Below are 19740 nucleotides of genomic sequence, written 5' to 3'. Positions count from 1 at the left end.
TAATAGTGTTGACGAACTCATGTACAATAAGCGGATAGCATTCAAATTCCGTGACAGAAATATCAACAATAGTATATCCAACAAGAATATTAAACTCAACTTACTGCGGTATAAGTGTATAACCCAGGCTGTCAAAAAAAAAAAAAAAAAAAAAAAGTGTATAACCCAGAAGATATTAACGGATTGTATTTCATATTTCTTTTATTCTATTATTTCACCTAAAATTTCAAGACATTAACATCATTCCAACTTTTGAATTAGAAAAATCAATCCTATTCATAACTTATTCTCAATTATAATATCTCAATTATCTCTTAGAGCCTTTGAAAATCCAACACCTCATGTTATAATTAAGTTGGCAGTAATGTTAGCAACCCTATGACTCACGACTTCACGAGTGCTTGCGTAGACGGCGGGTAAAGCTATAGAAGCTAGTTCATTGAATTGCCAATCTAAAAGGGCACACCTATTATATAATTGACCATTATGTTTTCATTAGCAAAATCATTAACCCCATCAAACTTAAGCTGTCACATACAAAGTATCTACTTTGACAAGTATTATGATTATGATACTGTTGTATACTTAAGACGGATATAACCTTCTTAAATACTCCCTCCATTCAACAATTATCACCCCATTTCAATATAATACCTCTCACATATAATGGAGAAATGGGGTGATAATTGTTGAATGGAGGGAGTATGTTCTAATTTGACTATCCATCCACCAAAACTAATAAAACTTGATAGAAGATATTACGGTATATTACAATATACCGTCGTAATCGGAATAATATCAGTATTAGAAATAAGTTATAGTATTATATTGCAATATTAGTTAATAAGTCTTGCACCGGTGTACTAAAGTACGAAGGTCAATGCTCACAAGTTGATCTTCATTTATAATTTTGAGACACACGCTTCGTTTCCATATGAACCAACAACTTAGGAAAACATTCCGGATCCTCACGAATTGCAATCTGGTAGCCAATGCCATGAATTCCGCTCTCATGGATGTGCATACACCACAAGAAAAAGCAACCACCGAGACAAAAATGCCAATTTCATCTCGAATTTACTCTGCCACCTCCGACAACACTATCTTCGATTGTTAAGACACACGTTAGAAAAATTGATAGCTCGAAAACGTTGAAATCGGGTGACTATTGACAAGCCTACTTTCGAACAATTATTTGGGCTAAAATAATAGTTCGACTGGCCCCACCCACACTTCCCCCAATCCATAGCTGTCCCCTCATTACCGTCCAACTAACTATACACTCTCCCTCCATTTTCTCTATCTATAACTACCACTTTCCCTCTCTTCCGCCATGGACGACGCCATGGATTTACTCTCACCTTCCTTCGATAACTCCACATCAATCTCTTCTCGTACTCCTAGAATCTTCGATCGCTTCGATTCTTCTTCATCTTCCGACGCCGATGACTTCTCTCCGTCGTGCTCCACTTCCGACGCTTCCGTCAAAACCGCTGGTAAAAAACTCGATTACATGATTCAATTCCTCGATCGTAAACTATCTACCTCAACTTCCATTTCCGAATCAACCGCCGCAATAACCACCGCAAACTCCGCCGTATCACTGCCGGAATTCACCGGCGCCGCAGAATTCGACGGAATGTTTAGACCGCCGGTTCGGTCGCCTGTCCGACCCGACCGGCCTCCTTGCGTTGAGGTCCGGCCTAGACCGCTGCGGGAGTTGGAGATTGGGCGGGGGTTAAAGACGCTGACGTGTACGGCGGAAAAGTTGTGGGCGGGGGGAGAAGATAGGATTAGGGTTTGGGAATTGAAGGATGTGTTGACGACAGCGGGAGGTGGTGGTGGTAGTAGTGAGGGGAAATTGGGGGATGAGATGACGGCGGAGTTTACGGAGTCGTGGCAGGTTGGTGAAGAGGTTGTGTCCATGGTGGCGGATGAGGGGACCGGGGTTGTGTGGAGTGGACATAGGGATGGGAAGATTAGGTGTTGGAGGATGGAGAGTGGGAAGATGGAAGGGGACGGGTTTCGGGAGTGTTTGTCGTGGCAGGCACATCGTGGGACGGTTTTTTCATTGGTTGTCACTTCTTATGGTAAGTGGTCGAGGTTTGAACCTCGAAAATTCTTAGTTATACCGGGTGTACATGTTCGCATATTAGTCAATAATACCATTATCATTTGTATTTGTATTTGTATTTGTATTAGTTTTTGTTGATTCTGTTTCTTTAATATCATCTTGCGATTCCTAGTTTTAGCTGATCTTGGAAAGATTGGGGGATAGTTGATGTTATAGTTATGTTCACTTAAAGGTAGGTTAAGATAGTTTCGTCCAAAGAAAAGGACTTTAGTGTGTAAAGTTTTGATCTTGGAAAGTTATTATGTGATGTAGGCAGGTGAACCTCTAGTGTTTAGTTTGTAGAATTGGAGAGACAATTATTTGGGAATGAGAACTTTCCTAGGAAATGCAGCATTGCGAACATGAGTATGCGTAAGTCATATATAGGAAGTCTATAATACGGAGTAGTAGTTTTTGAGTAGTACGTACTACGTAGTACTTTTAATTGATGAGAAGATATGGTGATGCGGTTTATTAATTTGATCTCTGCAAAATGAGAAGAAGTGTGATGTGAAGCTCATGTCTTGGGTTGTAGCAAGTTAGTAATTTTTGGGAAATGGAACTTTGTCTGAGAATGTAGAATTGTAGATGTATGGTAAGTGTGGTAATGTTGCTATTTGGGTCTTCGCTAGAATTATGTGATAGGCTTGGTAGTTGAAGAAGCTACTGTATGTCTGTATGTATACACAATACAACATTCAAGCATGTCTTAGGGAATTGGTATTGGAAACCAATAAATACGGATTTGCGGGTGTCTGTGAACAGAAATGTTTATTTGTGAATGATGTTACTCATCCTTTTCACTCTGTTAAATGATTGGTTGACTCAAGTTTTCACTTCTGTGATTATGATAATGTGTTACGAACTTGCTGTATACGAGTGTTCAGAGTTGATTTCTTAGCATGAGCCTGACAGTTGAGATGCTAGGTTGGTGCAGACTAAGTGATGAAAGGAAGTGAAAGGAGATACTACTTCCCTGCATTTGGCTTAAATTAAGTATGAAATTGAGTTGGATTTTTTGAATAAGATTTTATCCTTAGCTAGAAGTTGAATTTACCTCCCACATAAGTTGGTCGAATTGGAGATAAACAATGCAGATAACCATATAGATTTTCACATTATGCTCAACAATTCTTTGTATAAAGTATTGATTCAGCTAAACACAAATTTTATAAGCACTCGTACAAACTATGCCAAACAATGGAATCACTTGACTGGTTTCATTACCTCCCCAATCCCTTTTGTCCTTTAAAAAAAAGGTGTTATTCTTCAGTCCTGGGATTTTTTCATTCCATGGTGTTGCTTTTGATCTAGGCTACCATATGAGTGGAGTAGTGTTATAACCATCAATTTTGTTATTGCACACAATTACACAAATAAAGTGTCCGTTTCCACCACATTATATAGGATGCTGTGGGTCTAAATTTACTCAAGTTGCAAGTTCTGATGTTCAGACATGTACGCCCCTCACTCAAAGTAATAGTACCAATAAATTCATGTCAGAAATCTGGGATGAAGGCTTTGTTGTTGACTTGCTGTACATATTTGTGGCCACAATAGTTGCTAGGTTACTAATTTAGGTTTAATTGTCCTCAGGTGATCTCTGGTCAGGATCTGAAAATGGTGTCATTAAGATCTGGCCATGGGAAGCTATTGCAAAAGCACTGCCCCTGAAGGCAGAGGAAAGACACATGGCTGTTTTGACAGTTGAGAGGTCTTATGTTGATCTTAAGAGCCAAGTCACAATAAATGGTGTGTGCTACATGTTCACGTCAGATGTGAAGTATTTGCTGTCAGATCATTCCGCAGGAAAGGTCTGGAGTGTTGGACTTTTTTTGTTTGCTATATGGTACGTAATCACCCAAAATTGTGTATAGGCACTGCATTCCTTTTACCAGCACCATTAACTATTGTCTCAAAGGCTCCTTCCAATGTGGTTCATTGTGGGATAAGGAGCGGATGTATAAGGCCTTACCCCTATGTTTACAACATAGAGAAACTGTTTTGAGATGACTCTCAATGAAAATTTCATCCAGGATTGCATGTGTTCACTACACTTCCTGTAGCCTCATAAATAACTATAGAAGTTGTGCTGGGGTGTAATTACTGCTGAAGAAGTAAGGGCAAGTGCAATGGAAGAACTTTTTAAAACTTTTTAAACGTTCTTCCATGGCCATGTCATATTTTGACAATCTCAAAAATTAAGTACTTTTCGACACAATGGAAGAACTTTAATAAAGTTCTTTAATGGGACCATAATTAATTTGGTATGTCTACCAATTTTCTTGGTTTTTGGAAGAACTTGGTTCTTTTCAAACTCAGTTTGTTTATTTAAGAACCAGCTTTTTTATGCAATGGGACAAACTTTTTTTTTAAAGGTTCTTATTTATAACCCCAATACAAGAACATCCCATTGCAAATGCTCTAATAAATATATAGAGTACCTAATAAATGATACAGAATCATGTATGCTGTGAGTAAGATCAAAATTATGCACGTGGTTCTCTTTTGGAGTAATACGACAATCAAGGGGAGTGGGGATGTTAACCATAAATTGTACCCAGTACCTCAACCATAACCACTAGCCTAGGACATCTTTGGTTCTCTTGCTAATTCTATTATTAGTAGCCATTGTCATTTTATTGCATGGGATTTTCATTTGGTCTGTCAATACGCAAACAGGGATGCCCGAACTCGAGAGCTGCTGAAAGTCTTCAACACTGATGGCCAGGTGGAGAATGGGGTGGACATGTCTTTGATGCAGGACTTGACAGCTGAAGATGAGATAAAGATGAGGTTTATTGCTGCTTTAAAGAAGGAAAAACCTCAAGCGTCTTTCGGTTTCCTGCAGCGCTCACGTAATGCCATTCTAGGTGCTGCTGATGCAGTCCGTAGAGCAGCAGTCAAGGGTGCTCTGGGAGAGGATAATAGGAGAACAGAAGCAGTGGTTGCGGCAGTAGATGGAACAGTTTGGACGGGGTCTACCAGTGGGCTTCTTGTTCAGTGGGATGAAAATGGCAATCGTGTACAGGAGTTCCAGTATCATTCCTATGCTGTCCTCTGTCTTGCTACTTATGGTTCCAGAATTTGGGTGGGTTATGTTAGTGGGACCGTGCAAGTACTTGATCTTCATGGAAAGCTCCTTGGAAGCTGGGTTGCTCACGGTAGTCCTGTGATTAAAATGGCTGTCGGGTCTGGCTACGTATTTACTTTAGCAAGTCATGGTGGTATAAGAGGGTGGAACATTTTATCTCCGGGACCCATTGATAGTGTGATTCGTTCTGAGTTGATTGGCAAAGAGTTTTTGTACACAAAGCATGAGAAGTTGAAGATTTTGGCCGGTACATGGAATGTTGCTGAAGGAAGGGCTTCTGAGGACTCTCTCATATCTTGGTTAGGCTGTGCTGCTTCTGATGTTGATGTTGTAGTTGTTGGTTTCCAAGAATTGGAAATGGGTGCAGGTGCTCTTGCAATGTCTGCTGCCAAAGAAACAGTGAGTTTTCTTTGTGTAGAGTTCTTTAGGTCTCATTGATATCACTTCCACCCAATTTGGTGCAACCAATATAAGTGAGTTATACACATAATTCTCCACTGCCAGTATTTAGCTGAGAGAGCATGTCTTATGCTCTAGAGACTAGCAGCATTTTTTTATTCGTGAATGCAATGGATCTGTCAGATATTGTCCTTGTAAACAGCCAGTATGTCAATCAAGATCCATGCCAGATTTTAATTACTTTTTATTGGCACTTTTTTTGTCCCACTCAAATTCTGCAGGCATCACTTCTATCTTGATCTGATTGACATAATCTCAGGAATGATAAATATTTGTACAATCCCTTCTGCAGGTTGGATTGGAGGGTAGTTCTGTTGGACAGTGGTGGCTTGATTCCATAGGGAATATTTTGGATGAAGGTTCTACTTTTCAGCGTGTTGGTTCTAGACAATTGGCAGGTTTGCTGATTGGTGTTTGGTGAGTATAGTTGTTTTAGACGAAAAATAGACTTGTTTTGTGCTATATTTATAGTTAAGTATACGGTGCTCTAACAACACTACCAACATTCGGCCATCGCCTAAAAAGGCTCTCACTAATGGCGGTATAAGGGGGTTGGATTTATGAAACCTTACTTTATGAAACCTTCCCCTTCATTCTTTTTTTTAATCCCTTTCCTTTCCCCTCCGTAAACCTAACTGCTCCTAAAATTTATGAATTTAATTTTTTCTACGATCTCTTTCATGTTTCAGGGTGAGAAATAACCTTCATGCTCATGTTGGGGATGTTGATGCTGCTGCAGTACCATGTGGATTTGGGCGTGCCATTGGTAATAAGGTAAACTTTCAATTATTGGTGCACCGTTACTATTTGTTTATGTATGTTGCTCAGGTGATGACTTCTTCTAATCTGTAGCATCTACGTTTGTAATCCACAATAAACGGCTATTTGAAGATGTTAAGACTAAAGAAGGCTCCATTGTTTTTTTTTACGGCCCATTCTTCTGGATTCTTACTATGTCCTTTTTTATTAAATTCCTTTTAAATTCACTAGAAGGCTCTTAAAAATAAATAATACTAACTAGGGAAAACTGATCGGTCAAGGGATGTGGATTTAGAAATTAAAGTGTAAAAAAGCAAGGATTCCCCACCGTAATGCTACTTTCTTTGGTTTCTTTACCAAAAGCAAGCCATATGAATTCTGAGAATCAGATGTAAGTATGTTTTTATTTTGGATTTTGGAGCCATATTCCTCACTCGAATCGAAACTTGTGTTACCTTAATGTCGTAGATAAGATTACCCACGATAGTTTGAGAGCATTATTACTAATATCTCATTTTGTCAACGCTCATCACTTTTGTCTTTTTTGTTTATGGGTGTCGCTACCCATTGTGTCTTTTTGTTTGTAAATGGGCATCGTCTCTATGATATCTTTTTGTACATGGACCTCGCCGTCCTGCTGTTCATTAATTGATGTTACTTATAAACAAATTGCTTGTCTATTTCTTCTAATGCTGCAGCAATTTGGCTTTGTATGAAATTGTTAATCTAATTACATGTGGCTCTTAGACTTGTTCTTTACTAATTTTGATCTTAAATAATTTCATATCCTTTTATTCTGTGTCTGATCTGGCTTTAGGTTTTTGTTTCAGGGTGCAGTTGGCTTAAGGATGAGAATCTTCAACCGAATAATGTGCTTTGTAAACTGTCATTTTGCTGCACACATGGAAGCAGTTACCCGCCGAAATGCTGACTTTGACCACGTGTACCGCTCAATGGCTTTCACTCGGCTACCATGGGGGGGAGTTCGCTCTGCTGAAGTATTCCCTGAGTTATCTGAGGCTGATTTGGTCATTTTTGTTGGAGATTTCAATTATCGACTTGATGGTATATCTTATGATGAAGCCAGAGATTTTATTTCTCAAAGATGCTTCGATTGGCTCAGAGAGAGGGATCAGCTCCGAGTAGAAATGGAGGCTGGGAGAGTATTTCAAGGGATGCGTGAAGCCATTATCAAATTTCCTCCCACATACAAGTTTGAGAAATATCAGCCTGGTTTAGCAGGTAATCTCCTTATTAAATTTTGGGGCTGTTTGGTTTAGTGTTTATATTATATATAGGAAAAGGAAAGGAAAACCAAATTAATGATATCCTTTGATAGTGTGCTTGTTTCACCATTGAATGATACCCTCAAGGTTGTGGAAACTCCCAAATCCCTCTATTTCCATTCCCTACCCCAGGCCAAGGGTTGGGAAACCCTTACCTTATCACGACCCTCCTCTCCTTCCTCCCACCACTGTCCAACGTTGACGACCACCTCCGACGACCTAACACCGTCAACCCCATTTCCTCCCTCGCCGCTGCCAACTTCTCCCACCTCTAACCACCAAAGCCTGACCAATGCCACCCACAAAACCACCGTATTCCACCCTAGAACAACCACCTCTTACCCGTTGGAAACTCACCTCACCCGCGAAACACCACCTTCATCCTATAATCCCCCTCCCCCACCCTGACTGTTTTTCAGGACGGGTGAGGGAGTTTCGGGGTTTGGAGAGGGAGTTTCTAGGGTAGGAGAGGTGCTTCGGTGAGTGGAGGGAGATTTTCGGCAGAGTAGGGGTGGAGCATGGTGGGAGAGGGTTTCAGGTGGGGTGCGCTGGTTGGTGTGCGCGGTGGGTAGCGGAGAGGTTTAGTGTTGTGTTGGGTTGTTTGGTGGTGGTTGTTGGGTTGTTTGGTCTAGGTGGTTTAATGGTGGTTAGTTTATTCTTTTTCATGGTTCAGACTTCAGACCAAACACACAGGTATCAACAGTTATTCCATGCCTTTCCCTTGTATCCCTTTCTTGACTTCTTTTCCCTGTGTGAACCAAAACACACACATAATGTCTGTGTGATTGTTGATTGCTTTCTCATGGTAGTAAAGGATAAAGTGGTAGGTACTGTTGGACATTCTGAGCCCAAATATACTTTTTAATTAACTTTTTCTCCAAGTTAATCTATGAGTTTTCTGGAATTTTACATATTTTTAAAACTCCCCTTACAGGTAGCTTTAGTACTACTCCATACTATATAACTTGAGAACTGAAACATTGGTACCGTCGTACACTCGTACAGATACAATTTGTGTTTTCTTAAAGTTTTCACATTAGTCTTTTGGTTCAAGGCGCTATTCTTGGTATTTGAATTTGAGCAGCTTCAAATGTAGAGTAACTTTCATGAATGTCTTGAACTGAGCTTAAAGTGATGGTGAGTGGAGATGTATATTGTGGATATATACTGAACAGAACTCAGGGTAAAAATGTGAGCCCACTGTCCCTATTATTCGGCTTTGCAAATGTTAATAATTTGTTATTTATTTGACACAGGGTATGATGCTGGTGAAAAAAAGCGCATTCCTGCTTGGTGTGACAGGGTTTTATATCGTGACAACCGCTCCTCTTCAGTATCTGAGTGCTGCCTTGATTGCCCTGTTGTCTCCTCAGTTTCAGAGTAAGTTAGTTACCTTATATTTAGGGAGGACATATTCAAGATATTTCAGGACTATTTGACTTAAATACCCTTACAATTCCATACTATAAAAGTAACATGAAAAATCTTTCCCCATTTCGATCATATGCACTAATCAGTTCAACTCCCGTGGAAATTTGTATCTGTATGCAAGTCTTTGGCAATATGGAGTCACTATAAAACCTATTTGTCCGAAAGCGCCATGAAGAGCAACTTTAATGGTTTCTTCACACTTGCCATTGTTAACAACTTTTTCTTTACCAGGTACGAGTCTTGCATGGACGTGACTGACAGCGATCACAAGCCTGTGCGCTGCATATTTAGTATAGAGGTTGCTCGTGTCGATGAAGCAGTAAAGAGACAAGAATACTGTGAAATTATTGAAACCAACCAGAAAATTCAGTCCCTACTGCAAGAACTAGGTAGAGTCCCGGAGACTGTTGTCAGTACAAATAACGTAATTCTTCAAGATGATGGTACATCACTTCTCCGCATCACAAACGAAAGTCCTGCTGTTAAAGCAATCTTCACAATTATTTGTATTGGTGAATCCGCCATCGACGAGACTGGATCAGCTTCTGACCACAGTCCAAGGGGTTCATTCGGCTTCCCTCACTGGCTGAAGGTATATTTTTTTTTTTTTCTGCTTTCATCCATTCAACTGTTCTTGAAATAATATCCTACCCGAGTGTGAAAGCAAAAAAAAATCACTTTAGTTTTGACCATCAATTTAGTAGAAATAGATTTTAAAGCTTTCTATCATCTATTTTGGGCATGGAGATGGAAGCCTTTTTAGGGTAGACTTACTGGGATGAGACCATTATTCTAATCACATGTTAGCTTTCATGGAAGATTGTATCTATCTGCTTTCATCCCATATTGACCCGACCTGCTTTGCCTGTTTGGTAGGTCTAGGGTACAAAAATCAGAAAAGAAAATCTCTTGTTTCGCGTTACATTAAATGTACGCAGCCTTATCTTTGTGCTGAGAAGCTGAATCTGGATGACATATAATGAAAGATGCATTGAAAATTGCATCAAATAACTAATATTACACTAAAAAAAATTAGCGCAACAAGTTTAGGTGGTCATTTTGCAAATTCTGTTGTAATTGAGGACCAGAGAATAGTTAATCTTTGGCTTCGGCAGAACGGAAATCCATTTATGGCTTAATTACAGAAAGAACATTACCTATGTGCTTCAAGGGCTCCTGCAAAATGTGGGGTAAAGGGAGCTGTATTTACGCAGCCTTGGCCTAGCATGGTCACAAGATTAAAAATTGAAGGCTTAAAGGTTTTCTTGATTGATTACGATGTAACTGCTCAATTTTTTCTCAAGTATAGTTTCACATGACCAGGTAACACCGGCAAAAGGTTTGATCGAGCCTGATCATACAGTGGAGATCACGGTTCATCATGAGGACTTTCAGACCCTAGAGGAGTATGTTGATGGTGTTCCGCAGAACAGTTGGTGTGAAGATGCCAGGGACAAAGAAGCCATACTGGTAGTGAAGATTCACGGAAATTGTGGCACTAAGGTCACTGATCATCGCATTCGTGTTCGTCACTGCTTTTCAGCAAAGAGAAAAGGCTTGGGCCTTAAACCAATGAGAGAGGAGAGAAAAGTAGCGAATGTCTTGCATAGGTCTAGCATCCAGGACCTCAACACGTCACATGACGTATTTGATCATTTAAGTAAGCTTCATACTCCTTAGGGCTTAACCCGTTAATCTCATACATCTTCTCTTTGCCCTCTTTTACTTGACCAGACTTCTTGGTCAAAGCTGACGTGAGGGCGGTTAGGTTTTTTCAGTGGCTGTGCCTAACTACCCTTGTGTAAATAGAAGTTCTAATAGAATTTCTCCCTTTTACTTCTTGGCTTTCTCATATAATCGTTTTCAAACGATGATTTATATTACCAACCCCAAATCATTTTGGGATTAAGGCTTTGTTTTTGTTGCTTTCTCTCGTCTTTTATCGATTCGGAAGTGCTCTCCACAACCCTCTTAGATTTGACCGTTGATGGGTGAATAATTCAACCGTTGGCAAAGATGTCTCGGCAGTCGGCACTACTGTTTCTCTCTCTCATTTTCCCTCTAAAAAGGGGTAATAAGAAGAGAAGTAAACAAAATCGTATAGCTCGGAAGAACATTGGGAATTGTGAGAACATAATTTCCTCTCATTGTTGTAGTTTGTGCTAATTATGTGCTCCAGTGATGTGATTATGGGAAGGAATTTGAAAATGCTGGATTTTTCTTCGCGGTGCTGTGGCGAGACCTGCCTGGTCTATAAACCTGAATTCCTGCTGTACACTAGATTTTGTGGTATTGATCTGCCTATTTGGTAGTAATAATTGAAATGCACAAATTCTCATTTGTGACGGACACTTTTCGTCACAAGCTTGTGACCTATCGCGTAATGCAAGTGGGAGAGAGCTTCTGGCCGTCACAAGGGAGACTTATTGATTGAAAGGATGGTGACTTATTGACTTGGCTAAGGTCATTATTAAACTAAGGTTGGCTTTATCCAATTTTGAATTACAGAGAGTCAGCGAGTTATATATTTACTTCGTATTTTAATTGTATCTGTTGTTTAAAATCGGAATACAGTGTTGTAATTGCAGCTTGATTTTAATATCTGTGTTGCTTTAGTTTTTTGGTTGCAAAGGAGCTATAATGCCGAATATATTGATTGATGTACTTGGGTTTTGAACACCGGTCATGCGTTAATAAACTCGTGATTTTTTGTTGCTGCCTCGAACGCTCCTGTTGAATATTAGCGAGCTATAAACTCGTGATTTTTTGTTGCAGCTTGATTTTAATATCTGTGATTTTTTTATACTTGATTTTTGTGCAAAAGCAATACAGAACCTCTTATAGAACTGGAGCGAGTGCTTGTTAATTACCCTCTCCGTTTCCTTATATGAATTGCGGAATCAAAAACAAAAGGACATGGTGTGTGTGTGTGTGTTCGCGCAATCAAGATTGTTTTTACCCATTTGGGTTGGTAGAGTTTAATAACTCCCAAAACTTGAAACTTTGTTGCTGTTTATTATCAAGGCTCTCTTGATTCAGACACCTACAATCTGATTCTGCACTGAGCCTTTTAAATGTATATACTGAATACTGCGCTAGCTCTACTCATGACGCCAACGACAAGGGGGGAGAAATAGTTCTTCCCTTATCTCCGAGTTCACAGAAATGGCATAATAATTTAACATCTTTTTTAGATTGCATCTTGATTTTCTCAGCAAATTGTTCATACATAAAATATCTAGTTATTTTCCGCAAATTTCAATCATAGTCCTACGCTCTTACGTGATTTAAGGAACACCGCAGCATGATTGATAAAAGCATCTCAGTCCTACATCGTCTACATGGGAAGAGCGTATCCACGCAAATAAGTTGAATCCACCCCGGATTCTCGAGCTAACGCTACCCTTCCTGTCCGAGCCACCTACGATGAGAGGAAAGTCGTTACAGTTCACAAATACTCACATTTACGCTTGCCTTCAAGGAAACCTAAGCAAGATGCGCGCGCACAAACATTTAACTAACGATTTGGTTTTAAAATAGTAACTACATTTTCCCTGGTAAATATATGATGGAATAAAACCAGGAAAACATATCATTAAACTGTTACTAATTCTTATACTTTGAAGCCACGGTTGGTTAGATGCAATTCCCAAAGCAACTTCATTTCTCGGGGTTTTCAAAACAAGGTACGTGAATAAGTCATGAACAATCGTTGAAAGAAAAAGAGTGTACAGACCTCACAAATGCCGTAAGGTTCCAATAACCTCTGCAACGCAACCATCTTATTTATATCACCAGTAAGCTGCGAAGACAAATCACAAGTGTAAGACTAACCTTTAGCGATCTTGAGAACAACTCTCTACATGAGACTCACAATAAAGAGACCCAAAGGTTGTCGAGTCTTAAGGCGGGTCTTTGGAGTCCAAGACTCATCTTGAGACCGATGGATGTTGAATTGCGAGTGAAATAAGTGAACCCCATATATTGCTTTACAGTTTAGATGAGTACGAGAGATGAAGTAAGAAAATAAGAGTTCCATTTGCACCTTAAAAATAAAATATTCCGTAGTACTCTAATATTAGTTCGTGTTAAGACTCAACGTTGGGTTTGGCCACCGTTTGGGATATAGATAGTCTAAGACATATTAACCTACACAAATGACCAGAATTATATTTTCCTCCTGAACTTAAATTGGTTTACACAAAAAACTTCATATCAGACGGTCTCTATACGCCTCATATACAGTACTCCCTCAATCCCTCCGTCCCAATTTTATTGTCCCCTTTTCCTTGTTTGTTCATCCCAAAATTATTGTCCTCTTACTAAATATATAAAAATAGTGAATTACCCATCTGATCCCTAGTTAATTAACATTTTTATTATCATTGATTGGGAATTCACAATTTCACAAGCTAACTTGATTAGTCAAGGAGTAGTAATGCTATTTGGCCACAATTTCGAAAATCTCACCTTTCATCGACGGGGACAGTAAAATTGGGTTGGAGGGAACAATACTCTCACTTAGTAACCTATTTTTTATCACATTGCATGTTTTTTACCTGTAAAGTAACAGTATGGTCAGATACATCCACTGCTTTGGCGCGGAAGATGTTGGCAATATCAAGAACATCTCTTCTAGCGGAAGTATTTGCAGCAACTTTGATCAACATCAACTCTCGCTCAGCAAATGGCATGTGTGTAAGGTCCTGAACCTGCAACAATGACCTTTCCACTGTCACACGATGCCAATCTCTTCAAACCACATTTAGGTACTACGTAATACTCATACAAGTCACCTTTTGCAAAGCTCTTGGAAAATTTTAGGAAAGATTAGGGATAAGATGGATAAAGAATTATAAATGAAGGCAGCTCTTTAAGAAAGCTATGACCCTGCGACATTAATACTAGAGCGGTAGAGCCTGACAATGGAGTTCACTCGTGAACTGGTTTCTTATAGTTTAGTATATACTTGAATCCAGTTTAGGGTAGTCAACATAACAAAAACTCTAATTCGGGAATCAAACATTGAACCATGCAACCCCAATGCTACTACATTGAGAACAACATGAGGCAGCTACCACAATACTAACAAGAGCATATACAAATACCGAATGCATATTATTACCTCTTTCTCTATGTAAGTCATTATTCGTAATTCGAGATATTCACTTCTTTCTTGAACATTTCTCAAAATATGAGCAAATATTCTGAAATGTACTATTTTGGAAAACATTGCAATTAATGCAAGTACTTTTTCATAAAATCGCAAGTCAAAGGCTTACCTAGAGAGAATAAACGCCTTAATATTATGAAAAAGTAGGGAATAGCTTTATCTTGTTTAAAGATAAGGTGACAACATTAACAAATATTATAAGGAACTCACTTCATGAAGATCAATTATTTTGTTAAGCTGCTGAACCAATCTCCCAATTGACTCATCATTCCCAGGAATGACGGTTGTAAGACGAGAAAGACCTTCCTTTTCAGCAGGTCCAACTGCCAGGCTCTGAGGAGAGAAAACAGAGAAATATCACTTCACTTAACACGATGGGTCGATGGGGTTTCCAGCATTCATGTTTCAAGAGCAATCAATGATGCCAACCTGAATATTATAACCCCTTCGAGCAATCACCCCTGTAACAGTATTGAGAACTCCAGGAACATCGTTGACGAGCATGGACAAAGTATGCGACCTGAGCCCACTTGACTGACATCATATAACAAGCATATCAGGAGACTAGAAGAGCAGATAGTCATGTTACAATTAAATGACCTTCAATTTCAAGCCAAAAAAAAAAAGATATAAGATCAGAATGACAGCGTAAGGATAAGCTGAAAGATTTTAAATTTACAAATTCTCAAATCAGAATAATTTTCAGGAGGGGGGTAGCCAAAGCCAAGTAGGTATATCATCAGCCTTTATCTTTATAAACCCTTAAACAACCCAACACATTAGCTGAAACTTTTGTATGTATCAGTTTCGACAAAATGTAAAAATAAAAAAGAAAGATTAGGAAACGTCCAGGGTGCTTACATCTTCATCATAGAGGACACCCCAGTGAGCATCAAGTACTTGATTCATCCTAAAGTTATCGTAAGATTCCACAGGATAAACATCACCCTTCATAAAAATAAAGCAGTTTTTAGTCCAATAAGCAAAAAGTATGCAGATTACACAGCATCAGTAATTCAGTAGTTCCGAGGAAGGAGAACATCTCAGTGAAACTCAATGCCACACAATGCAATATAAAAGATATATAAGTGAGCAAATCGCGTAAAGTCACTAAGAAAAAAATGTCGTTCGAGCCCAAGGGAGAAAGACAGGGATAAAAAAGAGGAACCATGAAGAGAAAATTTTCACATACTCCTGTTGATAGATCAGGGTTGCCGTTGAGGCTTTGCTTTGCTGACTCAACAAGACCATCAACTACTTTTTCTTCTAGATCTGGATAAGAAGCAGCAGAAAACCTCCAGAAAGGAGCTGTCTGACCCATCCTTTCGCGTCTTAAAGCAATCTAAGGTATCAACACAAATAACCATTTCTGGTGTAAGCTTCTCACCCTTAGAACTCGGAGAAATAGTCAATAGTGGAAGTCAAATACAAAAGGTCGATAAACTACCAACAACATGGTTGCTTGGTTCGGAGTTCATTCGGCTGATTCTCGAACCAAAATGTCCCTAATAGAATGGATTTTGTTTGCGAACTTCGTTGTGTGTCTTCATATTTGATCTCATTTCAAGTAGGTAGGTTTTGAAGAACTCAACCCTAGACCTTGAACCGAGTCGAACCCCGAACCATGCAATGCAGACATACAACAATATAAACTCCCTTCGATTCTTTGGAATCGCCTCGCTTTTTATGATTTGTGAGGACTATTTTAAACAGATGGGGCAAGTCCTAAGAATCAGAGGAAGTAATTTTTTGGTATATGATATGACATGGTTGTCTTTTTGAAACTCTGAATGTTGTACAAATGTCCGAAAACCTAACCTTTCCTGTCCTAGCAATTTCTTTAATTCCAAATTTGTTGAAATTTCTCAGAACAGCAGCCAGTTTTCCAGGATCCCCAGTCACCTGTGCATCACCAGAAACACTGTGGATCAAAGACTAATCAAGTACCTCAACTCAGACATCAAAGCTTAGTATTACAAGGTTCGAGGCACAACAAGACAACAAAGCAGTGAGAACCTGTCATGACTATCAGCAAGCCTCCTGCACACAAGGTACAGTGTTTTGCAGACAAATATGCATTTTAAGATAAAATTATGTGCAACGATTCCCCTTTTTTTGGATTTTGCAAAGGGCTAACACATGAATAAATAAAATAAAAGGATGATGAGTGAACGGAAGGGATGGCAATTGGATGCTACTGCGCCTAGCTAACTGCCCTTTTTACATTATAAGATGCACCAAGTTTTGTGCTTCACTGAGCTTTTTGCCTAGGCACGTGTTTTTATATGGTGTTTCTATATTATCAAGATGGCTTTAGGGTAAGGTTCTTAAATTTGAGAAAAAATAGCATCGCCATGATGGCATTGTTTTAAATTAAGCATCAAGAGGACATTGGAGTAAGCTTAATAAATTCAAGGAACAAATGACACCACGAAAGTGAAGGAATTGCAGACTATTCATCTCTATTATTGCACAAACAATTCAAGCCACAGAACCAATACTAAAAGCATCTTCTGTAAGCATACAGTCTGCCACGTTTCACAGTGCCTCACAAAAGCACACACCTCAACAGTTAGCGAGTTTTCTGAGATATCTACTATTTTTGCTCTGAAAATGTCCACCAACCACATAATCTGAAAACCACAAGTGTAAACACTGAAGTTAGTTACTGTAACATTGTTCACACAGGCACACTCAAAAGACAGAATCAGACTCACAGCTAGAGAAGTAGTAACGATTACTTTAACTACCCGTAACAAGTTTAGTAGCAAGGGTTAGGCAAACCAAAACATTGCTGGTCTCCACAAAGTACAATTGCTCATTCAACGGGATTTTATGGAAAAGAGGTAAGTCAAAGGAAAAGTTTAATGAATGATTAGAATATAATTAGGTTTAGTCGCGTAGATTAACACATAGTGCTTTGTAGATAGGTTCGTAAAAATCAAGACCGCTATCTAAATAACGAGGCAAAGTTTGATACTAGTCCCAAGCTAATAGTAAGTTGGGATTAGTTTGGCTAGACACGCTAAAGTTGAGATTACTCCCATTTACTATTCAATTCAACAATATAATTTTTCTCTTCAGTTTTAATTTTTCTTTTCCTATCCACATCCTCTGCGGTGTTTTTCTGACAAACCCCTATCCTACCACTTAAGATTTTAAGTATGCCATTCAAGTTCAACAATACACTACAGAAAGCTTCCAACCGAAGAATCATTGAATGTATAGAAACTGGTACCTCTGCACGGGTATTTGCATCTGCCTTAAGCTTTACAAGCATCAGTTCACGTTCAACTTGTGCCTCTTTTGACAAATCTTCAACCTGCAATGAACAAACTGGCTAAGGCCTAAGAACAAGAGGTAGCAGCACATAAGATCTCCTGTTCCACAGAAACAGTATCAAGGACAAGTACACACATGCATACTGCATGAGGTGTTACCTTGGGGCTTGGGAGGTATCATCAATGACATATACAAGAGAAAAAAATCCGAGAATTACCATTAAGACATTCACAAGCTTGTTAAGTTGTTCCACTACTTGCTGCAACACCTTTTCAGTACCACACACTACTATAGTAAATAGAGCCTTGTCCTTATTCAAACCTACTGCCAGTGACTCTATGTTGTATCCTCTTCGAGAAATAACTCCTGCAATTCGATTGATTATCCCGCTTTCATCCCCAACAAAAACCGAAATTGTGTGGCGCATTACTCTGCAAATAAAAGATAGTTATATGAAATATGGTCCTAGGACTCCTATATATCTTCCCACTTCCAGCAAAAGACACGAGAATAAGATACAGTAAACATACGACATAACAAATGACATGTGATTCTAATTTCTAGCCACGCTCACGTAACTACCTCAAGAATACCTCCCACCACGAAACCTAATAGCAGAGCCTAGGAACTCGCAAGGGATGATTAATTGATGCCCCTACAAAGCAATGATAAAATCTAATTTTTTGGTTAAAATTTTCCTCTTTTTTCCAACTTACTTGAAATGCATTACAAATTTGCCTTCAAAAAAAGTCAGTCAACATTTTATGATTCCTGACACCGAATAAACCCATGTCAGGGTTTAGAGGGGGGATGCGGAAAGCGGAAACTTTTACCAATTTCAGCTTCATTAGACTAAGGAAACATGAGTGATTCTTTCATTGTCTACACAAGTCCAAATTAGTTGGAATACAAATAAAAGTACATAATTTACCAACAACCTACTTTCAGAAGGAAACGGAACATAATTAAACTACAAAAGAGAGTGACACATTCTAATAATGGTTAATTAAGAACCTAATTCTCTCATTTGACCTAACTAACAAACATTCCCTCCGTCACAATCATTTGTTTACCTTTGATTAAAATAACCTCGCAAAGAATAAAGAATATACTTATATACAGTAAAAGGTAATCAATAGACTGGAACGGAGGGCGTAACATACAAAATTGCTTCCACCAAATCATTTTAATAGTAATTTTTACCATCAAAGTTCACTGCAATTAGCATCATTTAATAAAATTACTGTTTCCTACATAATTAAATGATAAATCATCAAGATTTAAGCTAATTTCTACACACCATCTTTACTTTACCATAAGCATTTCACCATGAAAGTAACTAATTTAGACATGCAAAAACAGTAAAAATTTATAAAAATTACAATATTCCATCAAAATTCGAACAAAAGGCAAAAAAAATATCATCAAAGAATAAAAATTTGAAAGAAAATGTAGAAATGATTACTTAGAACGAGTTGATACAGGAAGAGCAGTGACAGCAGCATTAGCAGAAACATTCATAGCCTTTAAAGTTGAAGTTCTGGAAGCGGGTTTAACTGTGTGAAAAATCGGAGCTCCGATTTCACATTTCCTTGAAAACCCAGTAATTAAATCAGGTTTAAGACATGGGTTTGCAACCATTTCGCCATTGATACAGAAGGAAGCAGCCGCCATTGACGAGGGATGGAGTAGAGAGAGGAAAATGTGTGTGTGTGTTCTGAGAGGGAGAGATAACACAAGGGTAAGTGGGGAGGGGATTGTTCAATGGAAAGTGGAAACAACTATTTATATAAATAGAATCGGAATCATTGTAAAAAAAAAAAATAGAATCGGAAAAAAAAATATAAATTGGATGTATTAACTATACTTTATTTGTTCGGATTAGCGGATGGTTTAGACCAAAAAAAAAAATACTTTATTTGTTTTTGAATATATTTGTATTTTTTCTGAGCTTATTACTCAAATTTTATTTGTGTTTTAGTATATGAGTATTTTTCTGAACTTATTAAAATTTATGAGTTAGATTTTAATTTATTTTTTCCGTTAAAACTCAAATTTAACTAAATTTATATGTAATGTTATTGAGTTTTATTATAATTTTTTTAGCTTAATGTTTAGGTGAATGAACTCATAAACTTTATAG

At 38.4% G+C, this 19740-nt stretch overlaps 2 protein-coding genes across 2 annotated transcripts; one reads left to right on the top strand and one right to left on the bottom strand.

Moving 5' to 3' along the window:
- Positions 1 to 934: 934 nt before the first annotated feature.
- LOC141657754 (type II inositol polyphosphate 5-phosphatase 15) lies at positions 935 to 11055 on the top strand. Its single transcript, XM_074465088.1, has 9 exons — positions 935 to 2090; positions 3710 to 3962; positions 4796 to 5606; positions 5959 to 6083; positions 6356 to 6440; positions 7256 to 7667; positions 8968 to 9091; positions 9374 to 9734; positions 10466 to 11055. The coding sequence occupies exons 1-9, from the start codon at positions 1334 to 1336 to the stop codon at positions 10820 to 10822; spliced, it is 3285 nt and encodes a 1094-aa protein (XP_074321189.1). The 5' UTR covers positions 935 to 1333; the 3' UTR covers positions 10823 to 11055.
- Positions 11056 to 12250: 1195 nt separating this feature from the next.
- Positions 12251 to 19372, bottom strand: LOC141657753 (acetolactate synthase small subunit 2, chloroplastic-like). Its single transcript, XM_074465087.1, has 12 exons — positions 19063 to 19372; positions 17815 to 18028; positions 17554 to 17637; positions 16880 to 16948; positions 16134 to 16217; positions 15508 to 15657; positions 15177 to 15263; positions 14745 to 14849; positions 14526 to 14648; positions 13702 to 13854; positions 12879 to 12944; positions 12251 to 12563 (listed from the first exon to the last, which is right to left on the bottom strand). The coding sequence occupies exons 1-12, from the start codon at positions 19269 to 19271 to the stop codon at positions 12480 to 12482; spliced, it is 1428 nt and encodes a 475-aa protein (XP_074321188.1). The 5' UTR covers positions 19272 to 19372; the 3' UTR covers positions 12251 to 12479.
- Positions 19373 to 19740: the final 368 nt, after the last annotated feature.

This window comes from Silene latifolia, chromosome 5, assembly GCF_048544455.1.
Source record: "Silene latifolia isolate original U9 population chromosome 5, ASM4854445v1, whole genome shotgun sequence".
Taxonomy (NCBI): domain Eukaryota; kingdom Viridiplantae; phylum Streptophyta; class Magnoliopsida; order Caryophyllales; family Caryophyllaceae; genus Silene; species Silene latifolia.
Note: the sequence above shows the minus strand (reverse complement) of the source record. Positions and strands in the feature narration are given on the sequence as shown.

What these genes read in the sequence shown, in the direction of transcription:
- LOC141657753 (XM_074465087.1), bottom strand. Translation starts at nt 19,271, where the DNA reads ATGGCGGCTGCTTCCTTCTGTATCAATGGCGAAATGGTTGCAAACCCA. An exon ending in ACCCTGATCTATCAACAGGA is followed by an intron (nt 15,264 to 15,507) that starts GTATGTGAAAAT and finishes ATTTTTATGAAG; the next exon opens with GGTGATGTTTATCCTGTGGA. An exon ending in GTGTCCTCTATGATGAAGAT is followed by an intron (nt 14,850 to 15,176) that starts GTAAGCACCCTG and finishes ATATGATGTCAG; the next exon opens with TCAAGTGGGCTCAGGTCGCA.
- LOC141657754 (XM_074465088.1), top strand. Translation starts at nt 1,334, where the DNA reads ATGGACGACGCCATGGATTTACTCTCACCTTCCTTCGATAACTCCACA. An exon ending in CTTTTTTTGTTTGCTATATG is followed by an intron (nt 3,963 to 4,795) that starts GTACGTAATCAC and finishes ATACGCAAACAG; the next exon opens with GGATGCCCGAACTCGAGAGC. An exon ending in TGTCTGCTGCCAAAGAAACA is followed by an intron (nt 5,607 to 5,958) that starts GTGAGTTTTCTT and finishes TCCCTTCTGCAG; the next exon opens with GTTGGATTGGAGGGTAGTTC.